The 15,374-nt window shown below is 37.6% G+C and overlaps 1 protein-coding gene across 1 annotated transcript in view; it reads right to left on the bottom strand.

Moving 5' to 3' along the window:
* The window catches only part of khdrbs2 (KH domain containing, RNA binding, signal transduction associated 2), a 104,391-nt gene that overhangs the window by 61,330 nt on the left and 27,687 nt on the right, over positions 1-15,374 (bottom strand). The window contains exon 2 of the mRNA XM_088933984.1: positions 11,930-12,057. Within this exon, the coding sequence (XP_088790110.1) occupies positions 11,930-12,057 (128 nt within the window). The remainder of the gene's footprint in view (positions 1-11,929; positions 12,058-15,374) is intronic.

Below are 15,374 nucleotides of genomic sequence, written 5' to 3' on the forward strand. Positions count from 1 at the left end.
CTGAATGTAGTGATAGATGTTTTTACCTTGCTCAGGGCAGTAACAAGACCTCCTGAAATGTCATTTCATTTCGATCTTCAGAACTCTATTAAGGAAATTCAGCTGTGTGCAGCAGTCAGACACAGATGGTCAGCAAAAATATATTAACACAACACAGAGGAAACTGGTCTGAAGTCTAATGCATCTAGTAACAATATTCAGATAAATTAATTTTACTGTAGAATGAAAAAAAAACATTCACTGCTCACTCATTGAGTGTTAATTCACTTAACTAATTGTGCAAACTGTTTTAAGCCATGTACTTAGATAATTTCTAAGACAGTTTGTTCAACTTTTTATGATCTGAGGTCGCACTTACAGTCTTATCTGTAGAAAACACCTTTCTAGGATGAAGGTCCTCTTTTGGTAAACACATTTCCCTGATTGCACAGCAGGGGGGTTGTTCTGCTCATGAAAGCACACCTGAACCTTGATGTAAAGGTCATAATAAACTGAAGCCGATAAGCCTAAATCATAACTGTTCTTAAATCATAAGCTGCAAGTTTCAGCTGTGTGAGAAATGAGTTATATACAGACTTAACTGTTGTAAATAGATGTCCAACAATCCTGGAGAAAGCCAATTTACATTAAATATTCAAAGTCCTAGCATTGTTTCTTCTTTACTGTAAGATTAAATTAAATATTTGAAAGGTATATACTAATTAACTTCCTTTATGTCCTTTGCTTTACATGTAATTTCTATATAATGGGTATTTCATTTTCTATTCTTTAATTGTTTGTTACAAGAAATTCAGAGCAGCTTGTTTTCATGTGGTGGGGAAAGCTTGCTATGAAATGATGTGTGATGATGAGTGTTGTTGTGTGTCTCTGTTAGGAATATTCCTGGGATAGGTGATAAAATATGCAGAAAACATTCTGTTTGACAGGTTTTTGTAAAAGCAAACCTCTTTGTGAATTGCACAACCTGGAAGATTTAGTTTTAAAGTCAATTTTATTCTACTATAAAAGCAAATGTATTGAAAAACAGGAGGCTGCTCAGATGGATTAAACGCTTGCAGTGACCACATGGAGTGGGCACTTTCTTGCCATGTAGTATTACGTTCTTGCATTTGTACAGCACTTTTCATCCCAAAGGATCCCCAACTACTTCACATACAGGAGGGAACTCACTTCGCCCTCCAGCAAATTGCAGAACTCAGCTGAGTGATGTGAGACAGTCATTATGCACCAGCATTCCCACAGCAGATGGTGTAGTGTTGTTTAGATTGTGTACCACCTACTGGTCCACCAATGTCACTTACAGAAGAAGCCTGGGTTTCTCTTAAGTTCTCTTTGGTTTTCCCATGCCAGCACTGACCAGTTCCAGCCCTGCTTACTTTCTGACAAGATCAAGCTAGATCGTGGTACCTTTACTTTAAAATGTAAGATACAGATATTTCCCTTGACTACAATATGGAGTCCAATTTATTAAGCTGCATTATGCAAGATCCTTAAAGGTCAAGATCACTAAATTGCAAAACAAACCTGCAATTTAACGTGAGATATACATGTATTATGGTAAACACTTACAGTATGTCTGATGGGATCAGGCTGCAAGGTGGTAAAGATATGAGATGTATACTGTATATGAGATGACCTGTTTCCTGTATGCAAGTGTATTAGAGCTTCTTTCCCCAGCTGACAGGCTGTAAAGTGATGTGACAGAAACCAGAAGGCAGAAATCAGCTGACAGGAACAAAAACAGACCACCTCTTGGGAATCAAGAAAAAAGAAGGAAGCATTTGATTGCAATGAAACATTAATATGACCCAACATGATATTATTAGTGCAGAGTGTAATACTGACCAACAGAGAGGAGTTAAAAGCCTGAAACCTGCTAAATAAAAGTGGTCTCATTGTGATGCATTTTGAAAATGTATTTATTTTATGCCCGTTTTGTATATTATGGTATTAGGTATGTCAATGTGGGACATTTAAAAAATATTTTAATTTTCAATTTCTCAATAGCAGTTATTGAAACTAGGTCCTCAATGTGATATAAACTTCACATCATTGCTATTATATCTAGTAACTTCGATGAAATATTCAATGGTCTATACACTGTATATTGGTTGCAAACATTTGGATCAGCATGCTGCTTCAGAACTGTCAGTCTTTCTCTCTGTAAATCTTTGACCCTTTTGACCAAAGTCCTGAATGAGCTGGAAGCTGCAAAAACCTGCGGATTACCTTCCTCCTAACAATTTATCATTAAAACAGTCTCATCTCACTGATTGACATCTCACTGATTGACTTAGCTATGATTTTGCATTCATTACAGATTGCAGGTTTCACAATGGAAAAAAAAGTAATTATATTTTTGTTGTTAATGTGATACACTGGACTACCTATTCTGGTAACAAGAGGTAGCACTCAGCTGACAGGATGAAAAATGCAGTCTGGAGCAGGAAATTTGCATATCCCTGGGTCATACATCACAGCGGTGTTCTGGAGTTTTAATGACTCTCACATGACAGGCTGGTGATACCTCAGCTCGGCGGGACATAGCACGGCTGAAAAAATGCTTCAGCTGTGTAAAATTAAAGTAACAAAGAAACAATAACACTTGTTCTACTAACATATCCTCACAGACCTTGCCTCACTGCTGTGTTATGATACCCTCTTCCAAATTTGTCATACTATACAATATGTGACATGCTGTCATCACTGAAGGCAAATGGTGGATTTTCCTTTTCTTCCTGTGTACTGCTATCACATATGTCAATGCTAGTTAAATTAGGACTTTCTTAGTTTAATTTAATAACTAGTCAAATTTATTTGCTAAGTTGCAAATTAAAGCTGTAAGTATGTACTACTATATAAATAAGCCTCAGGTTAGTTTTACACAGTAGCTTTTTTGGTGGTGAATATCTTGAGCTTAGTGTTTTGAGAATCGTGGTGCTTAAATAGCTGCTCTTTGTTCTTAGATTTCTCTGCATTCTAATGTGAACACCTCCTCTCACTGTGCAAATACTGCACAAGGCTGGAGATGGTAAAGAAAGACAGGGTATCACAACTGTGGTCCACTGTGAGTCCTTTGTCCTTAATGTTGTTACTGACAGTAAATAATTACATTTAGCAGCACAGGGATTATTATAATTCATAAAACAGTTTGGACAGGGACTGTCATGAAGTATAGAAACCACCCCAATGATTGATGATTTTTTTTTAAATCCCCAAACAGAATGAGGATGTTTCCATGGAAACTGTATCTTTGACATTACCATAAGGTATCTCCAGTGCTCCAATTCATTCTCAGCCAGACCTCAGCTAAGAGACAAGCTCCTTGTGACTTATAACTGCATCGCATGGTGTCTGAAACTTCTAGCAGTAGGGACTATGTATTTTTTGTGGCAGTCAGCAGAGCATGGCAGCCAGATTCTGCTGCAGACCATCTGACTTATAACAACTGACACCATCACAGAGGAATTTTAATACAATCTCTGGTATCTTGCATAAATAAACATGCAGTGTCTGAAGACAGGATAAGCACTGTATATTCAAACATTTTTTAAAGCAACACTAAAGCAAATCTAAAGTCAGACTAGATACAATCAGGAGTTACACAAATTGTATGTTACAAAGCATCCACAGTTTACTCAATATTCTTTTCTACTATCTTTGACAGTTATTAATGCAGCTTAGCTTGAGTAAAGAGAAACAAGAAACCGACCTTGTAATTTAGCATCTTTAATTCACTTTACATCAGGCATTTAAAAATTTGATGACAACAACTCCAGGTAAACCACACATGAGCAGCCAATATAAAGTGCTGTAGAAGTTAATCCATCACTTTAATAAATCAAATCTAACTGACCCATTATCACATTTTTCTTGCCATAAATAGAATTTTTCTTCTCAATATATTTATTTTTTGTACTACTAAGTAAAGACTTCACAGAATTAACTTTTAGCTTATAAAAAATATAGCTAAAATAGCTACATGTTAAGGAGAAGATCATCACAGAAGAATTTTGTTTCAGCATAAAGAAATAAATGAAATAAGATTAAAGGAGTAGAACAATGCAATTAGACTGTATATAGACCATTTGTTTAACAGAGCATTTACTGTCTTTTTCAGGATTCGTTTAAAAATTGTGGGCCCTGCAATGATTCGGGTTTAATTTACCTATGAGGAGCTGAAGTGATTTTTACATACAGTACACAAGGGTATAGAAAATATGAGCCTGTATACAGTACTTGGTACATGCAGTAGAAAAAACAAAAGTCCAAACTTTTTATCCACCCAATTTCGTAGAAAAAACACATTCCATTTTATTGGCAGATCTGGAGAGGATAGCAAACTACACTAGTTATCAGCAAACAGTAAAAGTGTGAACATACTGATCTGCCATACTTCAACGCTGGCTTGTGAATCCTGCACACACAAGCCTGTGCTCGTATATGCAAACAAACAAATTAAAAATCAGCCCCCTGTTAATGAGGACATCAAAGGAATATTCTGCAGTTTACTTGAATTCAAACTGTGACACTGCAAAGCTGTGACTCCTTGGAGGCTTTCATACCAGGCTTGTTAGAGATCTTAAATGTGTTTAATATAGAAAGGAGCCTCTCCGAGAGATTTCATATTTAATTACTTTTCATAATTCAAAGAAAAACTCAAGTCAGGAATAAGTATTATGTGACAAACATGCATATAATATACAATTCTATACTTCTACTGTAACTCAAAATTAAAGATGAAAAAAATAAAAAAGTTAAGGGATGGAAATAGTCACTTCGATTTACAGTGGGAAGTACGAAGAACAATGCAGTCCACTGGAGCCTTTAACCCTTTATCGTTTACCCATCCATCCACTTTGTAACCGCTGTATCCAATACAGAGTTGCAGGGGAGCAACAGGCACAAGGTAGGATACACCCTGGACAGGACGCCAGTCCATCATAGAGCAGACACACACTCACCCCAGGGCCAATTCTCCCAAAAGCCAGTTAACCCACCAGCATGTCTTTGGATGGCAGGAGGAAACCAAAAGGTCAGGATGAAACCAACATGAACACGAGGACAAATGCCAGGGCCCCAGGGCAGCGAGGCAGCAATGCCAACACTGCGCCGCCCTTCTTCATTGTTTATATGCTTGTTAAATACCAATTAAATAATTAAGGAGCTGACTGAAGCAGAATTCCGCCACGAAGCAGACAAGTAGGGCTGCCTGCGCTCTGACCCCCAGCTTCTCTCCCTGTCTGTGTCTCATGGAGAGCAAGCTGGGGCATGCAAAAAGACAAAATCCTAATACAAGAAATTGTATATGGCCCATAAAGTGATCTTATCTTATCCTGGTAAGTAACAGGCACAAGGCAGGGTACACCCCGAATTACACACCACTCAAAGACAGAGTGCACACACACAAACAGACACACATACAGTACTTTCCCAGAAGCAAATTAATCTATTGATATGTTTTGGGATTGTGGGAGGAAACTAGAGCACCCAGAGGAAAACCAAGTGAACATGGAGAGAACATACCAACTCTATGGAGACAGAGCCCCAGGTCCAGAAATGAACTTGACTTGAAGTGACAGCAATGTGTGCACAATCACTGGCACTGACACAACCACTGTGCCACTGTGCCTCATATGATGCCACTCTATATGAAATAATTAAGTGCCAACATGGGCAAGATCATTAGTTTTAAGATGGCCATAAAAAATCATTTACTGCCACTGGGTATGTTGTGCCATTAGCATAACATCACATTGACCTCTCTATTGTTATGTACAGCCTTTATATTAGTGTAGGACTTTACTGTGGCACAGGACCATAATAACAGCAGTCACAAAGATAAAGTATGAAAGAACTATGCTTCATTTCAGGCTCATTTTTAATTTAAAACATGGTATTGATATGCATATATTAGGTTCATTTGAACTGAAGTTCTTAAAGTTGCCAAGTTCTAAAGTAATAAAAAAAATCCATACATGACTATTGAATTTATAGCTTTAATATAAAACTCTGAAAGAAACCACACAATTATAGATAAGGAAATGCTGCATAGCGAGTCACCTTTTTAATATTGTTTTTTGATTGACATTAAAATAACATTTATAAATTATAGCTGGAGAGGAAAATTGCTAGCTGTCTTGTAATTGAAATGACAATGACTGCTGAAGACAGGTATTGACTTAGCAAAAGAGGAAAACACTGTAGCTCTGTATTATCCACACTGGTGAAAATCTGTATGTGATCAAGTCATTAGTGATGCACAGGTATGTGTAGATACAGGTTTCAGTCTTTTTTTGCTGGAATCATACAATTAAAAATGTTTTCACCAGGGAAATTGCTAATGCGATTTTTGTTTTTGTTTTTTTAAGTCATAACCGAATTAATGGAAAAGAATGCTGAATTATGGAAAAGTAATTGTAGCAAATAAATAGGATAAAAAGAACCTAAGTCTTACGAACAAAGGTATTTCATCCTTGTTAAATGGCGTATTATACAAAATACGCAGTCTTGTATGCTTTTGTTACTAGATTCTTTTCATCCTATCTAGCTATTACTGCATAATAAAAAAGAACCTATGAAAGGACTTCTCAAGTCTTTCAGGAAAAGAAAGCACAGAAGGAGCAATAAATATGTGCTGGACAATTTAGTTTAGAATCCCTTTAGTGAAGCACTTTGGAGTCATGTCCGATCTACCTTTCCACTGCAATTCCTAGCATTCGGCCTCAGAGAATATATTTTGCAAGCAGTTTCGGTGGAACATTAAACAAAAACTGCAAATGAACTGCACTGATTCCACAGCAGGTCACTTGAAGAGCAAAAGACAGACTAAAAAAATAGAACAAGAATGTGCCAGCGACAGCCCTCCAATGTAAGAAAAAGCTTCATGATTCCTTATCGCTCTTTAAACTTGTTCATATGCTCTTAATTTTCTTTTCTGCTCCACGAGGTACCCTCCAACATGTAAGCTAACAATTAAATGGAAGATACTTGCCGTTTTGTTAATGTCAGTTTAACAAGATTCCCCCTGAAAAGTTATTTAATAAATGCTTAATTGTGTGCACAGAGATTAACGTTTCCCTGTGTGCAGTACCTCATGCTGGGGTACAAGGCTTCTAAAAACTTCAAATACCTATAGCCATTGAGCAATTTCAGAGATGGAAACATGCAGTAGCTTTCCTCTGCTTTGCACAGAGTGTCTGTCACTCTGAAGCCTTTTCAGAGGACCATCAGTGTATGAAGTGAATGAGGGCAGCAACAGAGCAGGCAATTAGCAGAAAGCTGAGCCAGTGACAGAGCCGGGAAAGTGAAGTTGCAGCTGTCTGGGGGCATGCATAGTAAATGTGTCTGGCTATGTGGGGTAAAGCAGCAGATATAAAGAAGTTGTACAAAATCAATGTGCTGTGCGTGTCTTTGATTGTCATTGCTTCTGCTTCATATTAACTCCCTTCACAATTCACCTTTACACCTGGAAATGTCTCTTGGCACCAATTATCTTGAAAAAGCCGAATCTTACAACATGATAACATCCACTCTACTGAATAACTGTATAATTATCATCAGAGCTACTCTCTGTGACACACTTACTGTATTCAGCTCTGATGACATGCTGCAGATGAATTTATGAAATAGCAGAAAAAATAATAGAAGGCTTGTGTTAAATGACTTTTTAAAAATCAAATATTATTGACCACACTGATATCTCATCTCTTCTTCATGCCTTTGAATTTTCTTTTCTGCGGTTAGTGGCGTACATATTGCAAAGTTAACAGCTTTTTTTCGGGAATTCGAGTAAGTGCTTTTTCCAGCAGGATATTCATTATGCCAGCTCATAATACATGTTTCCCCTTATTACTGAGGTCAATGTTAAAGTAATTGAGCCTCTCCAGCTGTCTCTCGACTTCCAGTCCTTCGCCTATACAAGCAGTGCCAAATGCAATTGGGCTGGTGGCACAGTTTCCAAAACAAACTGGCTAATTTTCAGGTGCAAGAATGGCACCTCCACTGTGCTGCGTTGGTCAAATTCAATTCTTCACCCAAATCCACTAACAAAGAGGAACCTGAAAATTTTACACATAAGTCTCTTTAAAAGTAATACTTTTGTTGTGGGGATTCAGAAAGTTTAGTGTATTTTTAAAATGTAGGGAATAAATGAGGTGCTCATATCCTCTTTTACTAAGCCAATGGTGATTTGAAAGAGCCATCTTTAAACAACCTATTCGTACTCTTATTAGAAGTTATTGTTGTAGGATGTATATGCAATACATTCATTTGAGATGGTGAAGTGTTTTTAACATCTAGTTTACTGTGCACTGAAACAAACCCAATTTTCTGTCTTACAAAGGACAATAAACTATGAATGACAGCCCTCGTTAATGTCAGGATTCTGGAAATGATTTTGAATCTCTTTTTTTCCAAAGTTTAATTTATTTCATATTTTCAAGGATGTATTCCTACTTATTTGAGTATTGCAATATAAATCAGTTACAGTATGCTCTAAATATTTAATGCACCGATATTTTACACTGCAAAAGATCTGAATTTGATCCACTTACACTAAGTGCAATAAAGCAGTGAACTATCCTCAATGAATTGCTGTGCAGTTCTACACGGGCAATATTAACCCAGTGGACCCACCCAAGTGGCGCCTGCATGTGAAGGGTGACTGCGGTGATTGCAGGTGTGAGTCAGGGTCATGTCACAAGCTGCCTGAAAAACATGCGAAATTCCCCAAAAGAGGCTCACAACTGGCAGGGTGCCACCAGCATTAGGATGGGATTCGCTGGCCCTGACTCTCTCAACTCTCAGCAACACTGTAAAACATGTAAATTAAATGGTTAAACCATATTAACCTCAAGTAATTTGTTCACTGGTGTAAAAATGAAGGTGTGCTATGTGTGAACTTAAGGTTAGCCAAAATAAAGACATTTTCATTAGTGAGCATTTTTAAAGCTTAAAAGAATGTGCTATTGCAACATAAATAAACCATAAACTCATAAATCATAAAAAAATATTTTTTCTTTAATAGGTGGTACTGTATAAGAAGAATTGTAGCTATACTATATACCATTTTAGCTTTATGGATGTGTATGATCAGTTTCATTATCATTCTTTCCTTCACTGTAGGATTATTACCGTTTCCCTTTCATGCCCAGGAGTAGCCAGCAAACAATGAGATACAGGATTGAGTATTTATACCAGCAACGCCCACAGGCCAATCCAGAACTATCAGGGATCATCAGGTGCTACTGGTCATGCTGGACTGGTGCTGACCGAGCTGCATGTTCTATTTTGTTTAGAAACTCTGAAATGGGCTATGGTGTCTTTATCCATCCTGTGTGTGTCTCGACCATATACAAAAAACACCCCTCAAATCATTTGACTTCTCTGCTGCCCAACCCCTATTGCTGTTGGTTACCCTTCTACAAGTGCAGGTCCCTCACAGCCTCTTACAGAGATATATACATACTGTAAATAGAAGTGGAATCTATTCATCCGGCCTGCACATGTGTTTCTCAAAAAAATAGATTTCTGGAATTTTCAACATTTCCTTTTGTTTATGGGTCTGGTTGCTTCTGCACTGTAAATGAGTAAATACTCTTTTTACTTTCAGTTCTGGCCTCACGCCCCCCTTTACCGTTGTCGGTCTGCTCTTGGTGCCACAACACTCTTACCTTTGCCTTCCTACACAATTCTCTTTCACACGTAAAAGAGAAAAACTAAGAGAAGAAGAAGGAGGAACCCCACCAGTGTCTCCCGGAGATATTTTGAGATATTTTGGAGGGACGTAAGCACTACTTAGAGTTCAGCATACCTCCAACAAAGCCTGGGGCTCTGACGTGGGAGAAGAGTGCATGGCTTTTAAACATGCTGATCACAGTCCACATACATCAATGACCTGGGGTTAGACTGGCGTTTCTAGTCCTTCAGCGCCTCCTACTCGTGCTCAGGAACTGGCCAGACAGCACGTGATTGGTGTCCAAGTCTATTGTCAAGATGTTGAGGTCTTGTATTGCCAGTTCAGTGGCAAAGCAGTTCCTTCTGTAGGTAGAATCCTGCAGCACTACTTCTGCTGAGGACTCTTATTCATGCGCTGGATCTTAAGTTTAGGAGTGGTGTCTCCACACACAGCTGGAGGAGACCCAAGTGTTGGTGTCACACACCTGAGATTGGAGGTGTTGGTATAAATGCTTAGCTCTATTTCCTAGAGTTGAAAGTATCCCAGTGCTGGTGCTATCTTTTTTCTGGTCACAAGGGTTACAGTAGTTGCCTAATATTTTTACTCAAAACAAATTTTAATACCCATAGCATAGCAATATTTGTCATTTTTAAAAATAGAAAAGCAATGTTTTGTCTTAAAAAAGCGGAAAATTCCGCTTTCACGGTAGATTCACTTCTACAACATCCAGGACTGCAAGGATACTGTTTCTAATCCTGTTAGAAATGAGATCATAGTCCATAAAACTCCACATTCCTGCACTGTATGCTCACGCCTTGGACAATTACACAGAGATAATTATCCTCCTATTATAACCTTTGGGTCTATATGTTTTTGTGCACAGTTGAGGTAGGGTGATGATGATAATGTCTGACTTTAAACAAAGATTCTCACATCTTCATCGATTAGAATTGCCATACAACTCTGGAGTCTCAAAGCTTTAACAAATACCTTAATTTCAATCAATAGCAAATGGCTCTCAAGCAAATTTAACAATTTCATTTTGTGATGGTCTCTTAAGGAAATGTTTTTTTCATTGATCTCACGCCACCATGAAAGAAAAAACTATATTGAACATTTATCATTGAAGGCTTTTAGAGATACTTTGAGTGGACATTTTCATATTGTACTTAGAACAACATCACTTAAAACGATTAAGACAGTGGAGACTTAAAATGATGAAGCTCATGGAGAAATGTCCACTGAATTCTACAAATGTTAGACAAACATTGAAAACACATTGTGCACAGAAATGAAATATTGTGTGAAATGTGTATAATGAATACATATGGGAACTGGAAAGAGGCTTATCGAGTATAAAAGATGAAGAATATCCTTGTGCGAAATCTCTGCATATAAGATAACCAAGGAAATGCAGGGATTCTGCAGATTGTGTGTATGCTTTGAAATACAGTAGCTTGTTAAACCATTTTCCAAGTCAGAAATTTGGGATATTGGGCATGAAGAAACTAAATCTAAAATTCTTATTCATTTTTTAGGTTTTACTTTTTCAACTTTTAAGTTTTACTATCTTATAATATAGCAGAAATCCCAGTGTATTTTGTGCGCTTTCTGGTGGCATGTAAATGAATGTCAGGTCCAGCCATGTGTAGAAAAGTGCACATTTAAGGATTACAAACTGAAGCAGGACAGTACCACCATATGGAGAGCAAAAACTGTGGCATGTGGTGTAGCAAACCATGTAGCTCTATATGAAATTGATAACACTGGCCCCACAAATGATTTTCTGCCTCTTTAGCTCGAGGCACAAATAATTTAAAGCACAGTATTTCTTTGCACTTCTACTGCAAAGTTGATATTTCTTAAGAATCTACAAGGAGAAGTGCCACTGAGATTATAGAACAATTTTCTTCGATTTGAACTGTCACCGTGGGAATAAACTGCCATTCTCACAGGTGGAGACATACAGTAGTGCTTGGCTGAAGTGATAAAGCACGGCATAAGCCAGCATGTTTATTCTCTTCCAAATGCAGTGTGTGAGAATGCAATTCAAAAATTGCAGCCTTTTTACAGGGAGATATGATGTAACACTGCACTGTGCATTACTGTAGCTACTTTATATGAAACATTTCTTCCCAGCAGATATGTGATATTGAGGTCAACAAAAATGAAAATTCAAACCATATTCTGATGGAACCAAAAGGACTAAAGGTAGTTAAATGATTTTGAATGAACTGTATCTCAGTTTACCTTTGGATACTGCTGAACAGGGATCAGTACTCTTTCTGACAACTTAATATTTTTGTTGCTGATGACATCTAGGTATTTCTTCTCCCCATCTTCTTTTTTTATTTCATCCCCTTCATATTTTTCAATTTCTGTAAAGAATAAATAAAATGCAGTTATGAGATCCTTAAACTATGCAGTTGAATACGTGATATTAAAAGATAATGCACCGTTGATTTCCTTCACCTCCACATTGTCAATATTTCCATCTCTCAGCCTTTTGAAACGTAACTGTAGCTTCAGTGTGAGATCCCATTGACAACACCCAAGGGAAACTAATGCTTTTTGATAAATCAGTGGAGAATTAATCTAATCAAATAAATGTTTAATGTATTGTGATGCTTTATTAATTCTGATAGTCTTGTAATGCATTATTATGCTTTTCTGTATCAATGATAGTAGCACATTGTTACCCAATAAGTTCTTGAAAAATGAGTCTCGGGCAGAGCATTGTTGTACATCTTTATTTTAGAAATATCATTAATGCATATCTACATCTATACAACCTGCTATAGACGTTTACTTTAAACTCTAAAATATAGAGAAGATTTAGATAAGATATTGAAGTTGAACTTGTACTGAAGCTTATTTGATCTAATCCTTCAACCTGATACCCTGCAAAGGACATAACATGTACAATATTTAATTTATTTCGACTTCATAATTCTTATTAACAAGTGGTAGCTAGGAGGCTCTAAACTATCTGAAAGTACAAGGTTTGACCTACAGATAGTTCATTTGCCAACTAAGCACCAAGGCTGTTCTGTGGCTGTATACAGTATACAGTACACTGGAATGCTCCAGTGTGAATTCAAAGATATTTATATTCCTTGGATGATGAATTTTGTAAAGCATATGAGAATTCAGTCAAAATGGCATACCCCTAAAACATCAATGAGAGATAACTAAAACTGTCCCCTTGTCTCTGAGGGCACATTTTTGTCACTCATAGAAGAATCTTCTAAAAGAAAGAAGAACCAGTGCCACTGCTGTAGAATGCCAAATGAAAAACTGAGTGAGAAAAAGTTTTGCTTAACAAGGAGACTGACCTTTGATCTTTTAACCTATAATGAATCGTTTTCATCTAGCACAATTTGTAACAAATCATGCCACTGTTCTCCTTTTACATCCACAGCGCTAAGCCCATGAATAATCTTGATGCTTCCTGCTGTGACAGTTTTGCAGAGAAAGAATTTCAAATGGCAATCAGACAATTTATATCACTGTGCTGATCTTGGCTTAATCACCACAAAGGTTTTAATCTGTCTTCTAAAAGCATGCAGACTTTTAGATGCAAGTTTAACAATGATCCTATTTTTCAGTACCCACTTTTTTCTGAACAAAAAGGATTCTTCCCTATGAAACTTAAACCATTATAATTTAATTTTGTCAAATGTATTTATACCTTTTTTTAAAAAAATAAGAGCTACAGAGTTCTCAAAACTAGTGCACTAAAACACACAACTGTTTATATTGTACATATCATCATTAACATTTCACATTGACTTTCATAATATTTGCATTTCATAATCCATTATTAGAAGCTGCAAATCTCTGGTAAAGGCTGCATCTAACTCAGAGCCACTCCCTGATGCACATGGTGCCCCTGAATTCAAGCCCAGTCTATTGCAGGGCACACAAGCACAGGGGGACATTAAATAATCCAGCCAGCATGCCTTCAGAAGGTGTGAATGAAACCAGAGCACCTCATGAAAACTCACACAGTCCTATGTTACTCTCATACATTCACTCCTATTCAAGTGTAATTTATTTAGGCTGTCGGTCTCTGATCAAGGTCAAGCCTTCCTTTGTTGTAATTTCTATGATTATATTTTATTAGATTGAGGGAGTTAACAATACTACTAGAATTAAAATTCAGCAAAATGATTATGATATTCAGAGGTTCATGCATGGTAAAATAAATCTGAAAGTATTGATAAGGTATTGATAACACCAATCCAGCGGATTATTTAATATTTCAGAATGAAGCAAGAATGAGGGCACAACTGCAGGCTGTAAGAAAGTGTATTAAACACATATATTAGGATCAAGCTACCAAGATAGATCAAATTCCCAAATTTTGATGTCAATGTTCAAAACTGGGCCTCCTGCTACTCAGCATTTACATGTTCCCACTTGGTCAGATATTGAAATAATATGGTCTGAATTATCATTTCGACACCGATTATTTTCAGATCTACTGCATGTTCATACTAAACCTAACACTGAAATGGCTTTTTGGCACTCTGTAATTCCATCTCTGCCTTAACGATTTGTATGACTCAAAATTTCCTTTACTACAGCAACAAGATTGATCTCTTTCTTCTCAGCACCTTGCATCACATACATAAAGCCAAAGCAGTAACCATATCTGTGGATGGCACAGTATTTAAAGTTCCATCAGAACTGAAGAATTTAGGGGTAATATTTCATCCTAGTTTGACTTTTGATCCTCGTGTGCAAAATACTGTAAAAAAAAATCATTCTTGCCATACTATGTCTTTGTCTTTGACTGCAGCAGATAAGCTGGACAACTCATTTGTCTTTTCTAAAATTGATTACTGCAACACCCAGCTCACTGGGGTTCCAGAAAATCCACACTGAACAAACTCCAATATGTTCAGAATTCAGCAGCTAGAATCCTGACCAGATTGCGTGCAAGTGATAAACACATTACATTAGATCTTGGAGTTCTTGGCTTCCCGTCAGCTTTCGAATCGACTTCACAATCCTCATGCTCACCTACAGTATAAGACATCTCAGTAGCTATCCGTCTTATCATCTGTCTGCTCCCCTTGTTGCAACCTCCATTCGTCTGACTCTGGTCTTCTATATGTCCCCCAAGCTCATTTACATTATAAGGGTGACATGACCTTCTCTTGCTACACCCAAAGCTCTTGAATTATCCTCAACAATATCCAAGAGTCACCTACCCTGAGGGCATTTAAGTCTAGACTCAGAACCTTTCTTTTCAGAAGGGTGTGACAGGGTGTGGTGGGAAGCACCGGTAGAAGCCAACACCCCAGGCGAGGGGAGGGAAGCACCGGCGTGAGGTTAGAAGGGACCAAAATAATACAAACCCAATGAAAAATAAGCAAAAAAACAAACAAAAAAAAAAGGTGTACCGCTGTGCCTCACTGTAAACTCCCCCTTCCAGGGGTGGCCCTGCTCGTCCCCTCGGGGGGTGTCCAGTGTGCCTTTATAGGACCTGACCAGATGGGGCTCATCAGCTGGAAGGCAGGACAGCTGGGACTACAAAGGCGAGGCCACACTGGGCACATCCCCGCATAATGCCACAAGGGCTTTTATTGAATTTAGTGCGTGTGTCTGCTTTATTTAATAGCCATGTACCTCTTTCTGCTCATCTTTCTTATGTTTTGAGATGCTACTTTTAAAGGCACTATATAAA

This window comes from Atractosteus spatula, chromosome 15 (assembly GCF_055471065.1).
Source record: "Atractosteus spatula isolate fAtrSpa1 chromosome 15, fAtrSpa1.hap1, whole genome shotgun sequence".
Classification (NCBI taxonomy): Eukaryota; Metazoa; Chordata; class Actinopteri; order Semionotiformes; family Lepisosteidae; genus Atractosteus; species Atractosteus spatula.